This window comes from Danio rerio, chromosome 5, assembly GCF_052040795.2.
Source record: "Danio rerio strain M-AB ecotype USA chromosome 5, GRCz13ab, whole genome shotgun sequence".
In the NCBI taxonomy this organism is placed as follows: domain Eukaryota; kingdom Metazoa; phylum Chordata; class Actinopteri; order Cypriniformes; family Danionidae; genus Danio; species Danio rerio.
Window position 1 is genome coordinate 19,304,103 of NC_141025.1, and position 12,203 is coordinate 19,316,305.

At 37.4% G+C, this 12,203-nt stretch overlaps 1 protein-coding gene across 2 annotated transcripts in view; it reads right to left on the bottom strand.

Annotated features, from left to right (window-relative positions):
- Positions 1-12,203, bottom strand: part of si:dkey-215k6.1 — a 344,938-nt gene that overhangs the window by 3,831 nt on the left and 328,904 nt on the right. Inside the window, exons 6-8 of one of the 2 annotated variants that reach the window (XM_087253349.1) lie at positions 11,795-12,000; positions 6,219-6,492; positions 2,768-2,959 (exon numbers count right to left, since the gene is read on the bottom strand). In XM_087253349.1, the coding sequence (XP_087109475.1) occupies positions 2,768-2,959; positions 6,219-6,492; positions 11,795-12,000 (672 nt within the window). Of the gene's footprint in view, positions 1-2,767; positions 2,960-6,218; positions 6,493-8,928; positions 10,511-10,660; positions 12,001-12,203 lie in introns of those variants that run through there. The other variant, XR_015491055.1, reaches the window with a different exon arrangement.

The following is a 12,203-nucleotide window of genomic DNA, read 5'->3' on the forward strand; positions in this document are numbered from 1 at the left end:
ACATGAATGAGGTCTGATGTACTGTATGGGGAAGCATTTATACTCTTCAAACATTTGGTCACACTTTATTTTGATGGTCTGTTTTTTTAATTTAAGTTACATTGCATCTACAAGCCAACTAATTCTCATTAGATTATTAGTAGACTGTTAGGTTGGGGTTAGGTTTAGAGTTAGTGTAAGTTGACATGTTGCAAAGTTTCTTATAGTCAGTTAAATGTCTGTTGAAGGAGCAGTATCAACAGATATTAAGTAGACAGTCTATTAATACTCCAATAAACCATCAAAATAAGGTGTTACCAAATATTTTAACAATAATAATAAAACACTATCAAGTTCGAAGGAACTGTCCCTTTAAGACTAGTGTCAATATTCCAAGAAGCCCACAACATATCAAATTAAATCTAGCTTATCTAAACATCTACTGCAGTCATATATAATTTAAGGAAAAAAAAACAACCTATCATACTCTGCTAGGAAAGAATAAGGTACTGTAATTATAGGATATGTATTATAATTATATATGATGCAGAGAGTGTGGATCTAATCACAAATGCTCCAGAGAATGAAAATGCAAACTGAAGATCAAATATGCTAGTGTCAAAAATACTGTACAAGAACAACCTCTAGATTATGTGGCCACCTTGATGTTGGCAGCTTCTTCAAATGAGACAAACCACGTTCTTCCTTAATATCCGTAATTGCCAACAACTCCAAATGAGACTCTTGCAGTGTTTTCCCACCCACTCTCATTCATACATAGTTAACCTTGGGCCCTGTGCGTGGGAAAGTGTTGGCAGAAGCCAGGGAAAGTGTTTCGATTTTTAGCAGAGGCGCTATTTTAGATACTTTAATCAGATGATTCCAAACAGCACTGTAGGGAGCTGTAGGTTATTACAGCTATTCACTTCTCCGTCATAATAATGCCTGCCAAAATGAGCACCGGTGCCTCTAGTGAGTGGCCATGGGTTAACAGAGCAAACAGAGGCCAGAACATTTTGCAGGAAGTGTTTGCATACTGGAAATATTCCTGCAGTGGTAGCTGTACTGTTGGCAGAGCAGACTGTGGACAAGTATTAGGTGTGGTCTACAAAAATGTTGCATGGTCAATTAAGTGGTGTGGCTTTTTCATAGTTGTTCCTTTCCCTGACTTTTTGGAACATTTTAGTCTCTATATTTTAGCCATAATTCCTATTTTCTGAACCCGACGTTTCATGTATTTTGAATGTTTTACATATGACTTATTATGTTGAGTTATTGTAATCCTCGTTTATACACACACACACACACACACACACACACACACACACACACACACACACACACATTTAGTATATATATATATATATATATATATATATATATATATATATCATTTGAATTCTGCCGAAGGCATTCAGAATATGTGTGCTACCCAAATAATAGGTCTTTGAGAATGGGTTTCTCAAGCCAGGTGGCACATCAGACCAGGGGCTCATCTCCTGTTTCCAAAATGTATCACAAACTGCTTGAGAAACTGTTCTACTATGATAATTGGTGATGAAAATAAATGATGTTCAATATGATGTTCTTGTGTTTACTAACTGTTTATTCATTTAAATGGGAATTTTGAACTGTATGCCTACATAAACTGGAAACAGTGGTTTTTGATTACCTTAATACAACTAAAATCATAACTAAACTAAACAAAAATGGAATTAAGACATGTGAAGTATGCATATATTAGTGGCATTATTAAAGTAACCACCGCGATCAGTAAACACCGTCATGTAGGACTTTTTGCCATATTTTTCGACAAGATCCACACACGCTGCTGTCAGTAAAGGACCACACACACACACACACATCACGAAATGCGGAAGTTTTTTTTTTTCTTTCCATTTGGCGTGCGTTATTAAATTCCGTAACACTCTCACCAGTCCTTAATCCTTAATTGCGTCTTATACCGCAGTTTGTCACGGGGCATGAATGAAATGTTCATGAGATAAAGTGAAATTGCCAAACTAAAGTCAGGCATCCTGCTGATTTGATTTAAAAGGGTACTTTTTTGTCAGACGGCTCACCGGTCAGGTATACATCCGCGCTAAAATATCAAGGTGAAGGTCATCATAGCCTGCGTAGAAAAGACCCAGCTCCCTACCCAACTTTGAGAATAGATTTGAGATGTTTTTTTATTTTTTATTGCGCGATAAGAGTCTCGTGGTTACGCCGATAACGGCACTAATATGTACTCATGTGATATGGCTCACATATATATGAGCATTGCTCATATATACTGTACACTGTTATTTTAATTGTTTTGTTTTGAATATCTTTAACATACATACATATATATATATATATATGTATGTATGTATGTATGTATGTTAAAGATATTCAGAACAGAACAATTAAACTAACTGTGTAAAACAAGTAAAACAATAACAGGGAAAAATAAAATGTAACATTTATAGATGATTTAAAAAAGAGTAAATTGTCTAGCTTCTAAGTTTAATTGACTAGCTTCTAATTTTAGAACAGGGGTCACCAATCCTGTTCCTGGATAGCTACCTTTCAGCAGATTGCAGTTGTAAAGTCTAGCTTTTAGAGTGTTACTGCCAATTCACAGTAGCTTCGACTTTAATTTCTGCAATGTTCAAGCCAGTTCTCTATAGCTTCAACCTATACTGTTTATAGCTAATGCGTGAAACCCATACCAGTTTCCATATTCTTCATAGTCATATGTGGTAGTAAATGAGTCATTCTAGTGGTCAGTTCTCATGGCTCTTACCTGTTTGGGTGTGTGCAACAGGTCCTGAGCAGTAGTCGTGATGTAGAAGGATCTGCTGTTGATGGAACTGGGCTGTAGTGAGAGACTCAAGGAGCCCACCAGCTGAACTCCCAGATCTGTGATGCTCACTTTATCATCCAGCACTGTGATGGCCCTCTCAGCCAGAATAGAGTAAAACAAAGGGAAGATCACCTGGGAAATACAAAGAAATGGAGCCAGTCTACACACGGTACAAATAAAATGCATTCGCCACTCTGTGCTTAACCTGATCTGTCTAGAGAACAATATACACTCAGTTTTGAGGTTTGTGCTTAGTTCTATTTTAGTAAAAGAACAGTTTTTCAAAGCATAATTCTTGACCTACAAATAGACTGATGTGCAGTATGAAAAAAGACAATTGAAGGGAAAAAATCACTTTAATTTAATGTGACACTTTAATTCAATTTAATGACACTTTCAGATATCTTCCAGTCAAGGTTATTTTAGGAAACCTTTTTTTTTAAACACATACAATTTACAATAAATGATAAACTAAAACTGATAGTTAAAACTATCAGCACTCACTGAAAAACTAATTGAATTAAAATAACAATATGTAAATAAAATAAATTAAATAATCGTTCATCAGTAAGCACTCTGACATGTGACTGTTTACAGAAACATCTGTAGATTTTACACTTTTCTCCCTGCGTTCGCGTGGGTTTCCTCCGGGTCCTGCGGTTTCCCCCACAGTTCAAAGACATGCGGTACAGGTGAATTGGGTAAGCTAAATTGTCCATAGTGTATGGATGTTTCTCAGAGATAGGTTGTAGCTGGAAGAGCATCTGCTGCGTAAAATATATGCTGGATAAGTTGGCAGTTCATTCCGCTGTGGCGACCCCGGAATAATAAAGGGACTAAGTCAAAAACAAAAGAAATATGAATACTGTCAAAAATTCCCTGTTCTGTTAGAGAGAGAGAGAGAGAGAGAGAGAGAGAGAGAGAGAGAGAGAGATTGAATAATACTCTGATGTACTGAATAATAATATGATATATTAAATAATATGATATATTATCTATAATTTAATTATATATAAATATATATATATATATATATATATATATATATATATATATATATATCTATATATATATATATATATATATATATATATATATATATATATATATATATATATATGTATATATATATTACTACTGTTTACTGTGTTTTTATTATATATGCATTTTCTTTTTTTTTTTATGTAAACTTTATAACTGTTTTGACAATAGATTTGTAATATTTGTAATGCCAATAAAGCAATTATTGAATAGAGAGAGAAGAGAGAGAGAGAGATTGCTCCCATCACAATCACTACATTCGCAATCCTGAACTGTAGTAACATGCTTGTGGAAGAGCAATTGGAAAAAGTGTAATCTCTTTAGCAAGGCCAACAAGAATGACAGGATGTCCACGAAGAATATTTTTTTCATGGATCATATCTTGTAATTGTTTTGTGTCTGTGTATTTGTAGTAACCTATGAAATACACAATAAAGTAATTGGACACGCAAGATTGCCCTTTGCAAAACTAAAATAACAATTGCCATAACCATCGTCAGTTAAAAAAGTGCTTATCACTGGTGTTAAATTAATCTATTTTCCTTTAAATGTTTTAAATTATTTAAATAACTATTTGAAACTCCTTTTCTGCCCATGGTTCTATTATATAACATCTCTCATCTTTACAAAAGATGCAAACTGACAATTCGCAATTGCTTTATTATGACAGACAGACAGTATGACAGGTGTACAAAGGTGTCCCGGAATCAACGTGTCATTGTGAAGTGCCATGGACTCAAACTGCTGACTGACACCATGAGGATTCCCAAGCTGAGAAAAAGATGGCAGGAAATCAAAGGGGTGGCGAAAGTCTGAATGACAAGGAGATGTACAACATGAAAAAGGAACATTGTGATTTCCACGCAAAAGTAAAAACATAATACACCACGTGTGAAGTCTTATATAACCACAACCCATTTAGACTAACATGTGAAATACATAAAAGTGCAAATGCAACCCGTCAGACATGAACACACATATGCAGAGGAAATTAACATAAACACACAGGGGCCTGTTAGTAAGCTGGTTTCCGGCAGAACGCTTGATTTGGGAATAAGCACTGAACAGGGCTCAGATTTTTAACACCTGTAGGCAAACAAGCTTGTTATCACTCACATCATGCAATAACATCTTTACAGTCGGGGGTGAATGTTTCCGCTGGTTGAGACAAGGGAGGTGTTACTATCTCTCAGCTTCTTTCTTTATTTGTCAACAGTGAATACTCTAAATAAAGTAGAGATTATTTAAAAGACTGCTCACATAACTGAGACAGACAGACAGACAGACCGACAAAAAAGATGGATGGATAGATGGAAGGATGGATGGATGGATGAATGGATGACAACAAAACTTGGATGGATGGATGGATGACTGAACAAAACTTCAATGGATGGATGGATGGATGGATGGATGACAGATAGAACAAAAGTTGGATGGATGGATGGATGAATGGACGGATGGATGGATTGATGAAATGACAGATAGAACAAAAGTTGGATGGATGGATGGATGGATGGATTGATGTATGGATGGATGGATGGATGGATGGATGGGTTGATGAAATGACAGAGAACAATAGTTGGATGGATGGATTGATAGATGGAAGAATTGATGAAATGACGAATAGAACAAAAGTTGGTTGGATGGATGGATAGGTTGATGAAATGACAGATTGAACAAAAGTTGGATGGATGGATAGATGTATGGATGGATGTATGTATAGATGGATGGGTTGATGAAAGGACAGAGAACAATAGTTGGATGGATGGATTGATGAAATGATAGATAGAACAGAAGTTGGATGAATGGATGGATGGATGGATGGATGGATGGATGGATGGGTTGATGAAATGACAGAGAACAATAGTTGGATGGATGGATTGATGAAATGATAGATAGAACAAAAGTTGGATGGATGGATGGATGGATGGATGGATGGATGGATGGATGGATGGATGGATGAATGGATGGATGGACGGATGGATCGATGGGTTGATGAAATGACAGAAAAAAAGTTGGATGGGTAGATGGATTGATGAAATGACAGATTAAACAAAAGTTGGATGGATGGATGGATGGATAGATTAATGAAATGACAGAACAAAAGTTAGTTGGATGGATGATGGATGAAATGACAGAGCAAAATTTGGGTGGATGAATGGAATGACCGATCAAACAAAAGTTGAGTGAATGGATGACTTGTATAGTTAGTTCGTTATAACTATGTATATAGCACATACATATAGCACATTTTTTACAACACAGCGTTGCCCAAAGTAATGAACACAATCAATACTAAATAAAATAAAACCTACATCACACACATAACATACATAAATAGATAAGTTACCTGTATATTGGTGTTGCCTGGGGATCTTCCAGCCAAAATCCTTCCATCAATCAGTCGGGCAATGCGTGTATTTTCCACTTTCAGGAAGTCCAGGACCATGTCTGTGATGTCAGCTGACCAATCAGATCCAAGCATGTGCACATACTCTCCGCCAGGGTCAGCTGGCTCGGCTACAAAGTGTGTGAGAACACGCACCAGAGCATACTGATACTGCAGGGCACAGCCTTTGCCCTTCCTCTCATCCTCCTCATCATCCTCACTGTCCCGCGTCGGCCTGGCCAACACAGAAAGAAGTCATCAAATTTGCATGTTTGGAGAATATAATAGCAGTGAAGTGTGACGTTAAGTACTTTAGCAAATCAGGAAAAACGTGACATAAGTGTGTTGCAGCCATGTAACGCTACATCTAATACTCATTTAAAGTCTTTTTTGTTGTTGTGCTGTGGTTTTCGTCGTGTTGTAGATCTTTCTTTCACTAGTTTAATTGTAATTTGCGGTATTACAACTACAAATTTGACCAACATGCAATAGCCAATCAGCTTTCTGTTATTGATCTTAGTGCGCGTGGCGATTGTGACATCATCGATTTGTTTGCAGGTTCGCTTTGGGTGCATGCGACTTGATTTTGGCAGGCAGAGTGGACAATTTTTTTTTGAAACGTTCAGTATTTTTTGTAAGTTTTTTTTTTTTACTTTTATTCCTTCCAAAATATAATTGTAGAGCAATTCATATTCTGTTGTCATTAATATTTAACTTTAATAGGTAAAACTGTCCGAGATATGAACAAAAACAAGTGATGCATCAACATTTGATTTAAATGGTTATAAAAATATATATAATCATTATAATAAATTATTAAAAAAAACTATAAAAATTAGTTAGTTCAAAACTATTGGGTGGGTTTCTTTTGACCGCCCTCTATCGTCTTAAAGAGTCTCGTCCATTTGAGGTGAGTGTGCAGTCAGTGGAGATGTGCGATATGGTGTCAGGCGAAAGTATAAATCAGCCTTAAGAATTCTTTTGCCACAAATTTTGTGATTTTTGAGTGTTCTCTTTATGTGTTACATATTTTTGATATTGTGACGTAGGTCTAAAAATTAATAGTTGATAGTCTTAAAAAGGTCTTAAAAATTTTGACATTATGATATCTGCAGAAATCCTGCATACAGTGCAACTAGCAAAACAAACCAAGAAAGCTCCAAAATAAAAAGTGTCACCAGTTTTGCGAGAAGAAATGCAGTATAAATCATCACATTCTCACATTGTTCTCACATTGTTCTCACATCTAATTTCTACCTTGTCAACTGAAACCCTTATTAAATCAATCAGTAAATCAATCCATCAGTTGTCTCCTGCAAACTCCTTTAGGAATTTGGAAGCAAATGACAGAAAAAAAATAAATGACAAAAAGCACATTTTGCTTGACTTCTTCAAATCATATATTTGGGCTGAGAAGTAAGCAGTTATAATACATTCAGCTAATGGTGGGCAAAGCGAGGCTTCGTGAAACACTGAAACTGTCGAACCAAATGTGTCGAAGCTTCGAAACGTTTCGAAACCCGTCTCTACAGTGACACCTACTGTAGTTGTTATTTTTCATGTATTGCTCTGAAACAGCTTCAGCAAAGAAACAGTTAAGCAACTTGAGGTATTAAACCCCACACTGTAGAGTTGAGGTTTTAAGTGATTTAGTGATGCGGTGAGAGTTCCAGTCTAGCATACAGAGATAATGGGTTCGAATCCAGGGTGATGCAGCTATAGATACTCGTTTTTAAATGCTCTGTTCTTGTAACATGTTTTTGTTTTAACATTGGCCTAACATCCGAATGAACACTTTATGAATAAATGTGTTTTGTTTTGGTAATAAAACAGCAACATTATTAAAATACGTCGTCATAATTTCTGAGTATTGGTAGAAGTCGTTATTTGAACTTGGGACATTTGCAGCACAGTTACGGTTCACTAGGCTACATGAGACCCTGTCAGTCAAGCACAGATTTGCCAGGTCTTCAAACGCTTCTGAAATGACCGATGCTTTGAATCACCTTAGTCATGTGACCTGGGTGTATTGGATCATGCTTCAGTGTAGTGTAAACACACCTGCACTTTGGGATCTTGACAATGTGTCGAAACGTCAGTTTTACATCAGTCATCCCTACATTTAGATAAATTAGGCTGGCAAATTCCAGTAAAGCTGGTATTTTGACAAAAATAATTCCTGTTCTTCAGCAATGATCCTTTTCTTTTCCATTTCCTTGACTTTTCTTTAAATTTTTTGTGTATTTTATTATGTGTGCCTGCTTCTTCTGTTTGGTTTTCTTTTCCTTTGCCTCTTTTCTTTTTCCCCATTTTATTTCTCTCTCTGAAACGGTGATTACTTCAAATTTTCTGTTCACCTAGGGGGGAAGCATTGCGTGGGGCCTAAGTCTGTGTGTGTGTGTGTGTGTGTGTGTGTGTGTGTGTGTGTGTGTGTGTGTGTGTGTGTGTGTGCATGTGGTTCCTGGTGGTAACAGTGGTTTTGTTGTTACAGGCAGAGAGACAGAAATTGGCCAAATTGAAAAATGGGCCCAGCAGACAGACTGAAGGCCAACAAGCAGAATTGGTCTGTGAAAAAAGACACAGACACACACACACACACACACACACACACACACACACACACACACACACACACACACACACACACACACACACATAGCATATAGCATGAAAATGAAAGGGATGGTACATGATCTGTGCTGTGCTGGCTGGAAAAAAAACAAAAACAAAAAAACAACATGCCTCCTCACATCTGCGCACACACGTTAACTAATTGGCCACTTTATTAAATACACCATTTGATTGCAAATATCTAATTAGCCAATTCCAAGGCAGCAGCCCGATGCATTTAGGCATGATGTAGATGTGGCCAATATGATCTGCTGAAGTTTGAAACTGTACATTAGAATGGGAAAGACAGGTAGTTGAAGTGACTTTGTATGTGGCATAGTTATTGGTGGCAGTAAAAGAAAGAAAGGTCTGAACAGCCTGAAAAATGAGAAAACATCCAGTGAGCTCAAGGTAAAATAGCCTCGATGCCACAGGTCAGGAGAATGACCACACTGTTTCAAGCTGAGAGAAAGGCAGCAGTGACTCAAATAACCACTCGTTACAGCCAAGGTCTGCAGAAAAGCATTTGTGAACACATCAAACCTTGAAGCAGATGAGCTATAGCAGCAGAAGAAGAGCACACTGATGTCATCCCTGTCAGCTGGAAACACTGGAAAAACGGAGGCTACAATTAACTCAGGCTCACTGAAATATAGAGATTGAGATGACTGGGAAAAGAAATGGCATAGTTTGAGGAGTCTGCCAAAAACAGCATGAAATCATGGATCTATTCTGCCTGTTTTACAGTTTCAGGTTGCTGGTGGTATAATGGTGTGGGGATAATTTCTTCACAAGCTTTGAGCCCTTTAGTACCAACATCATTTAAAAAAACCCTATTATGGATTACAAAAGGTTTATATTGTGGTTTCAGGAGTCCCTGATATGCATGCAAGGTCAAAACACTTTTATTGTCTTAAAATATGAATTTATGCTCAATTATACCAATGACCCCCCTATGATTTGTTCAGCAAATAAATTTTCACCCCTTCATTTTCTGATGCTAATCTGTGCTAATTGGCCTGTTTTGTTGTGTGCAGTGGGTGTCGGACACCCAACACGGCTTATCAAAACTTTGTTGAAGCAACAAGCAGCCATGGTATAGAGTATGTATGTGTGAGCTCAATGCAGGAATGTATTGATAAAGAAATGCAGCTTGTACACCAGGGTATTGGCCTGTTCTTGATCACAACTTCATGTAATAACAATGACAAACATTCAGTATTAATCATCACATTTTTGGGCAGCAGCAAAGTTGAACTACTACAAAGTTTGACTGTGACTTGCAAGTAAGCTTAAAGTTGTGCTCTGTTGTGTGTGTGTGTGCTCTGGTTAATGCGGCTCAAGCCATTGAAATGAATGGGTTTCAAAGCACAATGCTCTCACTGTCCAGTATAATAGCTGCTTTAGCCAGTTAAACAGAAACCTACAGTACATGGTGCACGTGGCTAACAACAAACAAACAAGTACATGTTGTTTTCCTGTTAGAGATAACATGAAGTCAATTATAACAATCACACATACAGGTTGTGATTTAGAGGAAAAGGACGCTGGTCCAAATAAACTGTGTATTGTCAAGGTCTGACAAAAGCCCCATGTATATCTAGATCAGGGGTGCCCAAACACGATCCTGGAGGGCCGGTATCCTGCAAAGTTTAGTTCCAACCCTATCAGACACACATGGGCTAGCTAATCAAGCTCTTACTAGGCTTTTTAGAACATCCCTGCAAGTTTGTTGAGGCAAGTTGGAACGAAAATTTGCAGGACACCGACCCTCCAGGACTGAGTTTGGGCACCCCTGATCTACAGTCCTTGGTAATGATCCTTTCTTTAATAACAAACGTCTGGCGAATCCCACACTGTAGTAGTTATCAGAAAATGATAGGAAGATAGCTCAAGGTTGGGGCTATACAGTGGTATTGTTGTGGAAATTTACTTTAACCATTAATTCCTCACAGCCTCATCTTTAGGAAGATAAAAAATGTATTGTCACTCAGAAGTCATGACAAAATGCCTAAATGTGAATTTGAAGAACAAATCATGTTAACGACACCTTAGTCAACTCTTTCTTTTTGAGGATTGCTAACTTTATACACAGTACATTTTCAGATTTAAAACTCAGCTGGATGTTATCATTCATTTAGGGCTGTCACAGCAAACAAATTTTTGTTTAATAGACATCTAATACACAGCTAAACGTAGACAGCTTTACTAAAACAAGGCTAAACTTGGGCTGTCTGAACATCCAATTTACATCTAAAAATTGCCCAAACCTAGACTAGACGTCAAATAGACAGACTTTATATGTGTAGTTATTCATTTCTGTTTATTTGACGAGTAGTCTAGTTTTGGCCTATACTTACACGTCTATTCGATTTTCTTTGACAACCCAAATTTAGCCTTGTTTTAGCTAAGATGACTATGTTTAGACGTCTATTAGACATCTTTTAAAAAACAAAAAAATAGGCTTGCTGTGGTGTTAAACACTGTGCGAATGCTAAGTTTTTAAAATCCATAATGGGGCTACTATTAAACACCACAGCCTCCTGGAACACTGTTGCTAACTATGTCAATCCTGGCTTGATAACACACCATATCACAAAACTCAATTCATCCCAAACTGGTTTCCTGAACATGACAGTGAGTTGATCTCCACAGTACCCAAATCTTAATCCAACAGAGCACCATTGGGATGTGGTGGAATGGAACATTTGCATAATAAGTGTGCAGTCGACAAATTTGCAGCATCTGCTTAATGCCATCATATAGACTAAAATCTCAGAGGAATGCTTCTAGAATCTTGCTGAATTTATACTACATAGTATTAGGTATTTCTCAAGGCAAAAGGGCACTGTGTGAGTAATGTGTACATAATAAAATGGCTGTTGAGTGTATACAGTACAAAGACACCTTTGTTACATAACACACACCTCTTGTTAGTGATGATGGGCACCCGCCATCCTTTGACTTGGTTGAGTTCCACATCAGAGACGTCAATTTGGAGCGGTAATCGTGGCACCCAGACGGTGAGCTCTAATTGGCTGGTCAAATAGAGGTAGGTAAAGTTCACTTGAAGAGAGACACGCCCCCTCTTCTCATTGCCATTCACCAGTACCTCATCACAGCCGAGCGAGACCTGCGGTTTGAGAGACACAGAAACACACAGAGAGGTGAAGCAGAGGTGGATGGAGAAAACGGATTGTTTTGTGGGTTTGGTAATGGCTGTGGCATTTGCTATGATTCTTCCCCATCACTAGCCACAATTACACTTATCTGAAGAAAAGACGGAGTAGCTCTTTCACATAATTATGTGAAAATGGGGGAAACAGTCTAGTGAGT